Consider the following 15,404-nt stretch of genomic DNA (forward strand, 5'->3'; position numbering starts at 1 on the left):
TATAAAAGTGTATAAATAAAAAATAAAAAGGTGATTAACAAGATTAAGCTTTTTGACTATAAGTCCTTCCGGATCATACCATATATATCTATGTAGTGCATGAAGATAGTATCGGTAGAAAATCTGCCCAGCCCTTTAACTACGTCATCTAAATCTCTTTACTGCTTTTACAGTTTATGGTGTGAACGTTCTTCATCTCTCAATCTTCTGTAGTATTTTAAATCGAACTAATAAAGTGTTCTACCACTGAAACTATAAGATGTAACCAAGTTTCTTGATTGTGCACAAACATCATTAACCAAATATACTTTCTACCCTTCAAAGAAAAACATGATATGAAAAATGAAATGAGATGTAAGAATTACTGCAAGAAAGAGAGAAATTGATTAATTTTATTTTCTCATGTAAACCCCCAAACCATTTACTTTAAAAAGCCTAATTTAAATTTTCCCCAACTCCTTTCCTTTACCCCCTTACGGGAATTACAAGATCAAAGCATTAGCAATGGCTCGATTTCTGTCGAAAAAGGTAGTCTCGTACACAGGCAATTCTTCACGGTACCTTTCTTCAACCCCAGCAGTATCCAACTCAAAGAGATCAGAACTTGCATAGCTCTCTGCATCGTCATCCTCATCATCCTCATCATGCTTCTTCTGATAATTCTTCATCAAGTAATCTCTCGCAACTTCCTCAATTCTTCGGCCATGGTCATCGTCTTCATCAACATCCATTACGCAACACTCAAGTCCAACATCTTCATTTGTTGGTGGTTTAATGGCCGTAGCAGCTTTAGCTGCGGCCATTAAACCCGACTGTGCTTCAAGTAGAGTCTTTTGTCCGCACGGGCGGCAATCCTCATCCACAATCACACTTACAGGGCAAAACCTCACCGACCTCTTCGCGGCATCACCATTGCTGCTGATGCCACTCAACTCGCTTCTCGAAAGAGGCGCTTTTCGCAAGCAAGACCTTGAAAACGAAGAGGCTGACGAACAACTACTACTCGGGTTTGAGTACCCCATTTGTCCCGAATTTGGTGACGATTTTCTCTCCGCACCCAAATCGTCAATTTTGGACTTCTTCACGTGCCCTGCATTGAACAGAGAATTGAGAAAACTGGCTAGCCGACCACCTGGCGAAATCGGCTGCTTCACCTTCTTCAAATCGCCGTAAATCTTCAGCGCTTTTGATTTCGTCTTCACGAACCCATTCTCGTGCTTCTTCTGTGAATTGTGATGGTAATTTCTCTGGTGATCGTCAAATGGAACCTTTTCTGACGAAAGGCTGGTTCGAATTGGCTTCGGCCTGGGCATGCTGTAGCATGACGATGAGGACCTCGATTTTGATCCGTACATGGAGTCCGACTCCGACGAAGAAAACCCACCACTGGAATCTGAAGAACTGGAACTAGAATTCGTCAGGAACTCGTTCTGGTGACTGTATCTAGACTTTGTCGTCTGGAAATCCGCCATGGAATTTCGTCGCACAGGTACGGACTTCTCAGCTGCCTTCTTCTCCATCCATTTCTCGACCAAGCAGGCTCGTCGGAGGCTCGCTATTTCACGCTCCTGGTCTTCTTTGTAGTGTCCATGGCCTAGTCGGCCGCTGGTAGTGGTGGCGGCGGCGGCGCTCTGTTTTTTCTTCATGGTTTCTTTGTAGAAAATGAGGTGGCGCTGTTCTTCTCTCATCGAAACCACTTCATCGCCGCCGACAGTGGGTTCGTCGATGGAACGGTAAATGGAGTCGAGGAGGGTGGAAGAGAAAGATGGGTTGTCTCTGCTGTGTCGGTTGGAGCGGCCTTCTCTGTTTTTCGGGAGTGATTTGATATCCCACCTCTCCATTTTTGTCTAGTTTTATAGTGGTTCAAAGTACAGAATTGGGGAACAGTTGTACTGGGTTTTCAATGATGTTTAATTATGGACCTCTCTCGGTTCTGTCTGCTGGGTATAGAGAGAGAGAGAGAGAGAGAGGGGGGGGGGGATTGAGATGATTAATGGGACGAGAATTTGAAGACAGAGAGTCGAGCTTTGGTCTGCTTTTGCTCTCTCATGATGGTGACGATCGCTGTGTCTGTGTGTCTCTGTGTCAGAGAATAAAAGAAGAAAGAAACAAAGCATGGGTTATAGAGAGAGTAATGAAGACCAGAGGCCACGCCTGCTGCTAGAAACAGAGAAAACACAGCACAAAGCAAAGCAAAGATGCGAGAGAGAGAGAGAGAGAGAGGAACTGAGCGAGTCTGTTTCCTTTTTCACACGGTCTTATAAATAACAAGGGGAGGGGAGGGTAGCGCGTGCATGCAAAGTTCAAGCTGGAGAGGGGGCCACCGTGACAATGATGACGTGGTATATTGTTAATTAACATTAATTATTAATTTGAAGGACATATAATTTCTGCCATTATTGGATTAATTAGTTTGTCTGAAACTGCTGAATTCAGTTTGAGGTGACCCCAAGATTTGGGGAAGTATTTTTGCTTACCACTATTTAATGTGGTGTATACTCACCATCATATTTATCATCGTTAAATGAGTTTGAATTTCGAGATTCGTGTAGTGGATAAGTACAAATCTTAAAATTCAAACTCATCTAATGATGATAAATAAGGTGGTGAGCATACACCACACTCCCAAGATTTGCCTTTAATTAATCCATAACACAAAAATAAAAAAAAACAAAAGGATTCATATTGAACTATTAATTAATGTGTATTGTAGTATATAAATAGTAGCTGTTGATCGTAATTAGAGTTAATTAATTGTCTACTGTAACCTTTATTGATTACTTAAGGACATTCCAGTAGTGGATATTTTGCTTTATCAAGTTCTTTTCTTCTTTTATTTATTTATTTTTAAAGATTTTTGTTTTTTGCATGTGTACGATAAATTCTTGATTATTTTCTCAAAGACAGTTTAAGATTGTACTAATTGAGGCAGAATAACTCACATGACGCGATATAATATTACCATAGTTATATCTTGTATCATGGTCATTAATCATCTAGAATATTACCGTAGTCATGTCATGTATTATTTTCTTAGTATGGTTCAATGAAATTTTTTCTTTTCTTTGTACTTTTTGAGGTTTTTGGTTTTTGTATGTGTACGACAAGCTCTTTGATTATTTTTTCAAAAACCGTTTAAGTTTGTAATAATTGAGGGAGAACAACTCACATAACATGATACTATATTACTATAGTTATGTCGTGTATCATGATCGTGTATTATGATCTAGAATATTACGGTAGTCTTGTCATATATTATTTTCTTCGTATTGTGCAATGAATTTTTATATCCAGCGAGGTCTTAGAGGCACCATGTGTTATATGTAAATTCATAAGAAAATGTTTTCTTTCTTTCTTGGAGGTTATCAAATGAAACGAAAAGAGAATAGAGAACCGAACTTTGGCAGAAGATGTTCGACTAAATACTTACTATACCAGGAGTTACAAGCCCTCTTGCACTGCACAATGCTCGAAATCAAATTTCCAGCCAACTCCTCAATTCGATACAAATCAAGCCGAAGCAAATGGCTAGAAATTCATGTATTTTCTCAAATTTGAAAAAGTAAAGATTGGAGATTCGAACTTGTGTTATATTCTGCCATCGGAATAAATAAATTCCTTAGACTAAGAGCTCGTTAGTAAAAAGTACTTACCGCATGCATCGATAAACTTACTAAGATTTAGTGTGGATCGAGTGAGAACGGACACGGGTGGCGGGGCTTTGGGAGTTGTGAGGTTGGAGGAAGATGATGAGAGCTTGGAAGGTGGAACTGGGCGTGAACAGGAATATCATTAAGCACTAAGCAGTAGAGTAGAGTAGTATTTGAGAGCATTATTATTGCCCTGACCTAGCTGTTTTGCATGCTTGGCCTTCAGCAGTCAACTAATGCGGCTCGCCGATAATTAAACTTCAAACTCCAAGAACATAAACTACCCTACGTTGACAAATTAATTTCTTTACTTTTTGCTAAACAAATAAATCATTTTATTTATCAAAGCTCTTGTATTTTTTTCCACAAAAACACAAACTGAGAATTTTTATTCAATGAGGATCCGCGGCTTCATATAATGGAAATAAGCTCATCATTAAGCCAAAATGGTAAATTACTCCCCAACCACCATTGAAAACCAGCTACTCGTGCATATGACAATAATTTGTGTGAACACGACCATGTTGGATATCAGGTGAACTAGTTATACTACCTTATATTTTGAGTATCACATACATTGATGTGCCCTCGTTCTTATCTTCTTAGTGTGTCCTTTAAAGTACCATGCTCGTCTATATTCTTGATTACAAGTACATATCTTAATAGTCTTGGATTTGTCTCATTTTTTGTGAGTATAATATTTGAATGAAAGAACTAAAAAATAGACAGTTATGGATCTGTTTGGACCCAAAATAACAGATTTGGGCCGAGTATGATTATAGGCTCGGCCCGAGTTAGACAGGCTCATAAGTGTTGGAAGTATGCCCACAAAGCCACTCATTTGATGTAATAGCTTTTTGGAATACTTATTGTGTTAAACTTTTATATGTTTAATAGAAGGGCAAAGCTTATTGTTAATCACTATTTATAGTATCTTGTGTTTAAGCAATAAGGGAATCCAAGGAATGTATTTGATCTAAGAGACAAGTGATTTAAGTTAGTTAAATTAACGAGACCTTTCTCTTATGTTCATTCCTAAAACGTTCCTAGCCATAGGATTGCCAATTGGGCATTGACAATCCGCTAAGGTTAGTATGTGTTATGTCGACTCAAGCGTGAGTATGAACTAGTCTCAAGTCATTTGGTGTTGGACACTAAGGCAAACACATAGGTGCTCGAAAGAGTAATCGAGTACACTGAACTACGATCAAACAAGAGTTCGAACATACATGTCATGTAAGAACTCAATAGTTGCAATATGCAAAGTAGTCCTTTGACCTGAGGCATCATTGATGTCTAATGGTTAGGTCCTTGATCTTTGATTATGTCAACGGCATTCCATTGGAGTGTCCACGGCATTGTTGGGGTCAAGCTATCTAGTCATGTAGGCATATGAATGTACAACAAGGGATCTCTAACCTTCCATGATGGAAGGAGAATACTCTAAGATATGATTCGAGAGTCTTTGGCCAAAGCATATGAATATGACTAAGGAAGATGTTCCAAATCTTATTCGATTGAATCATATAAAGAAGTATCACATTGGATAGTAGACATGAAACAAACTATCACTTAAACAATGTGATTAAGAGTATTGTATTAGAGAAGGACCGTATTGCATTGTAGTTGTAACTGGATAGGTTCTCCAACCACTTCTACTTAGCTTGGGTAACCATGACATGCTGCTAGGCGTCACCCATGGTTTGTGGAAGCCCTAAAGATTAGCAAACACTAATTTAAGGGAGAATTGAAATGTGGTTTCAATTCACAATCGATAGTTAAGAGTAACATCGCCCACTGCCTCGCTAATTGGAACCTAATGGATCGTACACCGAGTAAAGATATAAGTGAAGAAATTATATGAAATGGATATGCAATTAAATGGTTTAATTGAAGAATGGTCAAGATTAATTAAATAGTTAATTAATTATACGAAACGTTCGTATTGGGCGTTTAAGTTAGTTTTGGGCTTCGGGGCACAAAAACGTTTTGGGCCACAAGGCCCATTATGTTTAAGTTGTATGACAACTAAAACAAAATGGGCAATTAGGCCCAATAACAACTAATGGCCGGCCATAAGGGTGGAGGGTAGTGAACTTGGCTTAATTGCAAGTTTGCCACTCCATTGTGAGGTGGTATAAAGACATCTTTATAGCCATTTCATCCTAAGGGTTTCTAATTGAATTTGGGTGAAACCTATTCTCTCATTACCTTAGGTGAGGAACATCTAGCAATCTTTCTTACCTAAGTCATCCATTTCATCTTCAAACAAGATCTTTGGTGTGGAGACTTAGAGACACCAAACTTTTGGTGTTTTGGAGAACAAATCCTCAAATCCTCAAAGAAGAAAAGGAGCACTAAAAGGGAGGAAATCACAAGGAAGATTCAAGGAGCAAGGAGGTGACTTGAAGGCCCTCCACTTGGGTGAATCCCTTGTGTAATCAAGGATGAGCTTCAAGGGTAAAGAATCTCTAAATTCTTATTCTCTTTAATTTTGTTAAAGAGTCTTATGGTTCACCATATACTAGGCTTTGAAAGTCATGGGTTTTATGAATTGTTTTTGAATGCATGCCTACTTTAAAGAGTTATTAGTTTGCATATGTATTCAAATGTTCTTACATGTTCTTAGCTAGGACAAAATTTTTCCTTCAAGTGGTATCAAGAGCCTAGGCCTAGTTTATGGTGGATCCTTTTGGGTTTTGTGATTTTTTCATATTTTGTGATTTAAGTGTTGTAAATGTTACAAGCTTTGTTCTTGCTTTGAATATAAATTTTACTTGAAAATTTAGCATCTCAAATGTTGTAGATGTATTTCATTAAAGCATGAATAATGGAACTAAAAGTTGGTGCCAAGTGTTTTGGGAATTTCGGCCAAATCCAAAGGGTGATTTTTTGGGTTCATGTTAGGCTTGTTAAAATGGTTTTAAAGTGCTTTTTGGAACCCCTAAGTACCCTAGGATAATAACCCTCTTTTGAGTTGTGAAAATTTGAGTTTTGATGGAAGAAAACATCCATGGTGCTATTATGAGTTTTCATGTATGTTCTTCATATTTCTTGAAGTTCTTATCAAGAACAAAAAGTTTTGAAGTTTTGATTCAAAAGTTTTATGTTTTACATAAAGTTTTGATTATTAGTTGATGGGTGATGATTATGTCAAAGATATATTTTTTGAATAATAGTTAATGGATGATGTTTGTTGGTAAGAAATGATTAAATGGTTTTAATTATATCAAAGGTATATTTTCTTTTCAAACCAACCCCACTATCTTTAATCTCACCCACCAAAATCCACTTACAAAATTTTATTGTATCAAAAAACTCAATATATCTATGAATGGCCGGCCACCCCTCTAGTGGGGGGCTTTTGTGCAATTAAATAAAGTTTTGATACTTTTGTGTATTTGTATTATGGCCCAAAAGTTTGTGTATTTGCAAAATGGCCCAAATAGAATGAGAACAAAAATTGTTTTGTCTCTTTAATGAGAATTGGATTTTCATTATATTTAGTTCCATTTAAATCAATTCTATGGATCCAAAAACCAATTGTTTAAAGTTGCTTTCTTAGTTAATTTAGTTAATTGAGAAAAGGGTGATTATGAACCAAAGGCCTCGATAATTGAGCTATGTGATTGGCCGATTTACATTATGAATGCTTGGGTTTTAAGTAATGTAGATATGAATGTAATTTGATTAGTTCAAGTTGTTGTAAAGGGCATAAGCCCATTATTTGTGTTGTAAAAGGGCATAAGCCCTTCTTATTATTTCATGTATTCCTCTTTGATTATATGTATGCAAATTGGAATAGTTGGGTCCAACGCCCAATAGGAAATAACGGTTTAATTGGATTAAACGCGTAACTAAAATCAACAACTATCTACCTTAAACCCAAGGTCCAACACAAGGCTCGTGTTGGATCAAATCAAACGGTTCATAATCATCCTAAAACCTAATATGACTATATAGTCCATATGAGGATGCAATGCGTTCGTTAGTAGTTCCATATAGTCTCGCTTGTTTCAACGAAACAGTGGGAGTATTATATGCTACTAAATCATATTAACTTGGACCAATAGTTATGATAGGGCCATGTTCTTTTAATATGATTAAAATGTTTTGATGTAGCCCAAAACTACTCCCTCAAACGAATATTAAAGTTGATAAACGAGAGATGTTTTGAACATTTCTTCGTAGGCCTTCCACCGTGGTGGGCTCCAATCGTTTGTGACTTGTACACCGGCTTCACCCTATCATGGGGGAGTACAAAGTGCATGCTTACACTCAGGAGGAGTCCATAAACATATGATGAGGTAAGTGTAGGCAACGAGGATAGCCAACATCGTATCATCGTGAGGTTATTCTTGAACCCCTACATGAACTAAGCATGGTGGGAATAACTTAACTAAGTGCAATAATGCCAACATCGTATCATCGTGAGGCAACATTCTCTAGAGGCCAAACAAGATGGGTAATTACAAACGTTGTAAATGAGTAATGCGTTATTCTCTCATCATCATTTTTGCTAACCAACATCGTATCATCGTGAGGTGGGCTTGGTAATGGTGAGTCTCCCATACCCCGCTAAGAGTTCAATATAACTCTCGAATTCCATTGAGGGATGTGGAGTTTGCCAAAAATAGTGGGTGATACTATTTGATTCAAGACCCAATCAAGTAGATTAATCAACAATCTAATACGATTTCTGTTATGTTATGTAGTTAACGACATGCCTAAAATACTACCCACCATTATACTTGACAAAATGGCCCAAGACTTTTTCCTTGCATATCTCTCAGATGAATTCACTAAGTTTATTGTAAACTATAAAGTGAATAGATTCGATCATACTTTTAACGAGATGATTGACATGTGCTGTAAATTTGAAAGATGTTTCAAAAAGGACAGTGGGAGTAAGAATGCAAAAACAAGGAAAAGGTTTCTTAAGAAGAAGGCAAAGAAATCCAAAGGAACATGCTTTCATTGTGGAAGGGATGAACGTTGGAAGAAGAAATACAGGGTGCGCATTGCGAGCCTTATGACACGAACTTTTGAAGAGCCTATTTCGGTCATAGAAAGTGCTTTTACAGTGAGCTCCAATTCCTGGATATTTGATTCAGGTGCTAGTCAACATATCTGTAATACGATGCAGGGACTAGTAGGGAGCAAGACACTGCGCAATGGGGAGATAGTTGTGCGAGTTGGGAACGGCGCCAAAATCTCTGCAAAAGCAATAGGCACCTACATGCTTAACCTACCCTCTGGGGAAGTCCTGGAACTTAAAAATTGTTTATATTTTCCTTCATGTATAAAGAATTTGATTTCTATCTCTAAGCTTTTACGAGATGGGCACTCAGTATTGTTTGACAAAATGAGTTGCACTTTATACTTGAACGGTCGTATTATCTCTCATGGTAATATGATAGAGGGACTTTTTCACCTAGAGACGAATAGTGGGATGCACTGTATTGAAAGCGGGAATACCTCAAAACCCAAAAGGGCTAGAGAAGAAGTTAACCAAGAAAGGATGTGGCATCTTAAACTTGGACATGTGAACCTTGAAAAGATTCGCAAGATGTCGAAAGACGGATATGTCCGCCCATTAGGTAATGACCAGATGGGTACTTGTGAATGCTGTTTGAAAGGGAAGATGACCAAATCTCCATTCACTGGGAAAGGAGAGCGTGCCACTGAAATTCTAGGGTTAATCCACACTGACGTATGTGGACCTATGTCTACTACGTCGAGAGGAGGCTTCTCCTACTATATCACATTCACCGACGATCACTCTCGGTTTGGCTATGTGTATCTTATGAAGTACAAGTCAGAATCCTTTGAAAGGTTCAAAGAATTTAAGAATGAAGTTGAGAAGCAAACTGGGAAACAGATAAAGATTCTAAGATCAGATCGAGGGGGTGAATATCTGAGTAATGAGTTCCTAGATTATCTCAAAGAGTGTGGAATAAAATCACAGTGGACTCCACCGGGAACTCCACAACTTAATGGAGTTTCTGAAAGGAGAAATCGAACCTTAATGAACATGGTTCGTTCTATGATGAGTTCCGCTGATCTACCAGTAACATTCTGGGGATACGCTCTATATACAGCAGCTTACTTGCTTAATAGAGTACCTTCCAAATCAGTTTCACAAACGCCCTATGAGATATGGCATGGAAGAAAGCCAAGTCTTAATCACATTAAGATTTGGGGTTGTGAAGCATATGTCAAGAAGCTTGAAGCTACTAAGCTTGAAGCGAGATCAGAAAGGTGCTATTTTGTGGGATATCCTAAAGAAACTATGGGATATGAGTTCTACCATCCTGACGACCAGAAAGTCTTTGTCGCCAGAACTGCTAAGTTTCTAGAGGACGAATTTGTTCTCAAAGAAACTATAAGTAAAACGATGGAAATTAATGAGATTAATGATGAACCACAAACAAGCACTCGACATGTTGACAACCCTGTTCCTGAACCCCTAGCTCCACGTAGATCTGAACGGGTCAATAAGCCACCTAGGAGGTATGGCTTAGACAATGACTTTGCGGAATTGCACCTTCTAGGTGACAATGACACAAAGGAGGACCCTAGAGACTACAATGAAGCAATGTTCGACATTGATTCAAAGAGATGGCATGAGGCCATGAAATCCGAGATGGATTCCATGTATCAAAATCAAGTCTGGACTCTTGTAGACCCTCCAGAAGGTATAGTACCTGTTGGAAATAAATGGGTATTCAAGAGGAAGATAGGCGTTGATGGGAACGTGGAGACTTATAAGGCTAGATTAGTAGCCAAGGGTTACAGGCAACGAGAAGGGATTGACTATGAAGAAACTTTCTCTCCTGTAGCCATGATTAAGTCCATTCGGATTTTACTTGCTATAGCTGCGTACCATGATTATGAAATCTGGCAAATGGACGTGAAGACAGCCTTTCTGAACGGCTACCTAGAGGAAGAGCTTTATATGGCTCAACCCGAAGGTTTCGTGTCCAAGTCTGAAAAGACTAAGGTATGCAAGCTTCAGAGGTCCATTTATGGACTTAAGCAAGCCTCCAGGAGCTGGAACATTCGTTTTGATACTGAAATCAAATCGTTTGGTTTTACTCAAAACGAAGACGACAATTGTGTTTATCAAAAAGTCGTTGGGGAAGCAGTTGTATTCCTAGTGTTATATGTAGATGACATATGCACAAGGCCTGATATCGCATATGCTGTGAGCATTACTAGTCGATATCAATCTAACCCAGGATCAGAACACTGGGCAGCTGTCAAGACGGTCCTTAAGTACTTAAGAAGAACTAAGGACATGTTCCTCGTTTATGGAGGAGCATCAGAGTTGCGAGTGGAAGGTTATACAGACGCAGATTTCCAATCTGACGTCGATGATAGAAGTTCCAACTCCGGATATGTATTCACTCTGAATGGTGGGGCTGTCAGCTGGAAAAGCAAGAAACAAAGTGTAATTGCTGATTCCACGACAGAGGCTGAATATGTCGCTGCAGCTGAAGCCGGCAAAGAAGCGTTCTGGATGCAAAAGTTCATCACTGAACTTGGAGTGGTTCCAACCATTACGTCACCAGTAACTTTGTACTGTGATAATAATGGGGCGATAGCTCAAGCCAAGGAACCCAGGGCACATCAAAAGAACAAGCATTTTGATAGGCGCTTCAATATCATTAGATGATATGCTGCCGAGGGGAAAGTAAACATCCTCAAAGTTGCTTCGGCCGATAACGTAGCAGATCCACTAACGAAGCCAATGTCTCAAATCCAACTTGACCGCCATATGGAAAAGATGGGTATTAGATACATGGGAGGATGGCTTTGAGTGCAAGTGGGAGATTGTTGGAAGTATGCCCACAAAGCCACTCATTTGATGTAATAGCTTTTTGGAATACTTATTGTGTTAAACTTTTATATGTTTAATAGAAGGGCAAAGCTTATTGTTAATCACTATTTATAGTATCTTGTGTTTAAGCAATAAGGGAATCCAAGGAATGTATTTGATCTAAGAGACAAGTGATTTAAGTTAGTTAAATTAACGAGACCTTTCTCTTATGTTCATTCCTAAAACGTTCCTAGCCATAGGATTGCCAATTGGGCATTGACAATCCGCTAAGGTTAGTATGTGTTATGTCGACTCAAGCGTGAGTATGAACTAGTCTCAAGTCATTTGGTGTTGGACACTAAGGCAAACACATAGGTGCTCGAAAGAGTAATCGAGTACACTGAACTACGATCAAACAAGAGTTCGAACATACATGTCATGTAAGAACTCAATAGTTGCAATATGCAAAGTAGTCCTTTGACCTGAGGCATCATTGATGTCTAATGGTTAGGTCCTTGATCTTTGATTATGTCAACGGCATTCCATTGGAGTGTCCACGGCATTGTTGGGGTCAAGCTATCTAGTCATGTAGGCATATGAATGTACAACAAGGGATCTCTAACCTTCCATGATGGAAGGAGAATACTCTAAGATATGATTCGAGAGTCTTTGGCCAAAGCATATGAATATGACTAAGGAAGATGTTCCAAATCTTATTCGATTGAATCATATAAAGAAGTATCACATTGGATAGTAGACATGAAACAAACTATCACTTAAACAATGTGATTAAGAGTATTGTATTAGAGAAGGACCGTATTGCATTGTAGTTGTAACTGGATAGGTTCTCCAACCACTTCTACTTAGCTTGGGTAACCATGACATGCTGCTAGGCGTCACCCATGGTTTGTGGAAGCCCTAAAGATTAGCAAACACTAATTTAAGGGAGAATTGAAATGTGGTTTCAATTCACAATCGATAGTTAAGAGTAACATCGCCCACTGCCTCGCTAATTGGAACCTAATGGATCGTACACCGAGTAAAGATATAAGTGAAGAAATTATATGAAATGGATATGCAATTAAATGGTTTAATTGAAGAATGGTCAAGATTAATTAAATAGTTAATTAATTATACGAAACGTTCGTATTGGGCGTTTAAGTTAGTTTTGGGCTTCGGGGCACAAAAACGTTTTGGGCCACAAGGCCCATTATGTTTAAGTTGTATGACAACTAAAACAAAATGGGCAATTAGGCCCAATAACAACTAATGGCCGGCCATAAGGGTGGAGGGTAGTGAACTTGGCTTAATTGCAAGTTTGCCACTCCATTGTGAGGTGGTATAAAGACATCTTTATAGCCATTTCATCCTAAGGGTTTCTAATTGAATTTGGGTGAAACCTATTCTCTCATTACCTTAGGTGAGGAACATCTAGCAATCTTTCTTACCTAAGTCATCCATTTCATCTTCAAACAAGATCTTTGGTGTGGAGACTTAGAGACACCAAACTTTTGGTGTTTTGGAGAACAAATCCTCAAATCCTCAAAGAAGAAAAGGAGCACTAAAAGGGAGGAAATCACAAGGAAGATTCAAGGAGCAAGGAGGTGACTTGAAGGCCCTCCACTTGGGTGAATCCCTTGTGTAATCAAGGATGAGCTTCAAGGGTAAAGAATCTCTAAATTCTTATTCTCTTTAATTTTGTTAAAGAGTCTTATGGTTCACCATATACTAGGCTTTGAAAGTCATGGGTTTTATGAATTGTTTTTGAATGCATGCCTACTTTAAAGAGTTATTAGTTTGCATATGTATTCAAATGTTCTTACATGTTCTTAGCTAGGACAAAATTTTTCCTTCAATAAGTCCCAGGCCTGTTTAGATAAAAGCCCAGCCCTTGGGTTCGCCAAGTTTGAATTAATGATGGATTTCTTGAGAATCAAAATTGAATTAAGTTAACGTTTGATTTAGTCAGGAGTCTTCAAAGATCAGGATGGCATAGTAACATTCATAATATTCCAAGTATCTGATTAGAACAATGAATGAATTGATTAAATACAAAGGAAAGACTAGGTTCAAAGTTCTAAGTCTGGTAGGAGTGGTCGAGTTTGATCCAGATGACAAGATGATTTGTTATTGGATCAAGATATGTCGAGGAGATACAATCCGAGTAAGATTTTGCTTTGGCACTAGTTGAAAATCACTCCTATAAATAGAAGAGGGTTTGCAACATTCAAAGGACCTTCAACACAACACACAAATCTACCCTACGCAATTTCTTGCTCTACGCAAAACCCTCACATCTTTGAGGAAAACCCTAACTCCCCTATCTCCGTCAAGCACATCTTACAATTTGTATTGGACAACACTGTACTTGACAACCGGCGACATCTTACAGCTTTTAATGGACAACACTACTCCAAGTTTGGTTGACTACCTATCCAAGTCTTTATCAACAAGGGTTCTTTGAGTCCTTGTTACCAGGCTACATTGTTCAACAGATTGAAAGCCGAACCTATTTTATGATTGGATATTCACAAGTACATTTTAGAGTTCATCATTTCGATGATTGAACCACATTTACGATCAGGACACTTGTCTCCTTTGAATATTTGTGTCCATAGAGTCTAGTACTAATTCAATGCACTTATATTTGCACAAATATAATTGAAGCAGTCGAGACCGATGCAGACAGTTTGTGAACTTCGCAGTAACTAACAACATTGCCTTTAGGTTCTAAAACCCAAAGCCGAGACGAGTTCCTTCCTCTGCCACAATCGTAAGATACATAAGTTAGCATCGCATTCGACAACATCACCACATTCATTCACTCATAGACCAAGCTCAGTCGTCAAGTTGGCACGCTTTGCATTCAACCGAATAACGTAGTTAGCTCATTAACTATTGGTCCTGGTGCCACGTAGGCTTGGTAATTTTTAAGGCCAATGGGATCATATACTTGTCACCTATGTCTAGTTGCATGCACATGTGCACATTATTTATTTCATTTTTTTTTTTTTGAACAAAATGTAAATGTGCTCTTAGCTTTATTTGTGGGAGAAGGGGTTAAGGGATCAAATTATTAGAGAGACAGGTCAAAGGCCTACTTCTAACAACACTGATATTGTCCCAACTCATTAATTACCACCTGCACAATTCGTTAGGTGTGGGGTTTTATCATCACATTACCACCTGCACGATTCGTCGAACGTGGGGTTTTATCACAAAAGATTTCGGTATTAGTAGAAGTGGGATTGAGATATTTAAACTCTTATTTTCCCAGAGATACGGTTGATGTAGAATATTTCATACGCCCCCTCATGTGGGACCCAATTAGTGGGTCACATTTGGAAGATCCACACATCGGTACCCACGTGGAGCCAAGGGGACTCACCGTACATGCGAAGCCAAGGGACCCACCATCATTGTGCGGGGCCAAGGGGACTCACAGGTACCGTTTGGTACGTGGGACGGGACGGAACAGAGTGGGACAAGGCCTTCCGTCCCACGTTTGGTGTGCCTAAAACAAGTGGAACGAGCTGTTCCACGGGACAAGTTTTGGGTGAATTTTTGTTCCACCTCACACCCCTGGAACGACTCGTTCCACATCCGTGGAACACAAAATTATAACCTCTCCGTCTCCTTCTTCTTCCTCCTTGTTTCCATCTAAGGGCATCTTTGCTCCCGCTCCGTTCCGTTCCGTCCTGTCCCATCCCGTCCCGTCCCGTCTGCATACCAAACGATACCACATATCACTTGGTAGTACGGGCTTGCTCCCTAGCTCTGATAACATATCGAATTATCCGAGAGACGAGCCAAATGCCAACTTCCAACAACACCAATATTGTCTCTAACTTGTTAATTACCACTTGCACAATTTGTCAGGTGTGAGGTTTTATCACAAAAGGCCTCGATATTAGTTGGAGTGTTGTTAGGTT

At 38.9% G+C, this 15,404-nt stretch overlaps 1 protein-coding gene across 1 annotated transcript; it reads right to left on the minus strand.

Annotated features, from left to right (window-relative positions):
• Positions 1-355: 355 nt before the first annotated feature.
• Positions 356-2,237, minus strand: LOC103932035 (protein BIG GRAIN 1-like B). Its single transcript, XM_009341577.3, has one exon. The coding sequence runs from the start codon at positions 1,839-1,841 to the stop codon at positions 483-485; it is 1,359 nt and encodes a 452-aa protein (XP_009339852.2). The 5' UTR covers positions 1,842-2,237; the 3' UTR covers positions 356-482.
• Positions 2,238-15,404: the final 13,167 nt, after the last annotated feature.

The sequence above is a fragment of a genome, unplaced genomic scaffold (genome assembly GCF_019419815.1).
Source record: "Pyrus x bretschneideri cultivar Hongxiangsu unplaced genomic scaffold, Pyrus_bretschneideri_v1 Contig37, whole genome shotgun sequence".
Taxonomy (NCBI): Eukaryota; Viridiplantae; Streptophyta; class Magnoliopsida; order Rosales; family Rosaceae; genus Pyrus; species Pyrus x bretschneideri.

Bases quoted from the DNA above. Each gene is read 5' to 3' on its own strand.
- LOC103932035 (XM_009341577.3), bottom strand. From the start codon at position 1,841: ATGGAGAGGTGGGATATCAAATCACTCCCGAAAAACAGAGAAGGCCGC.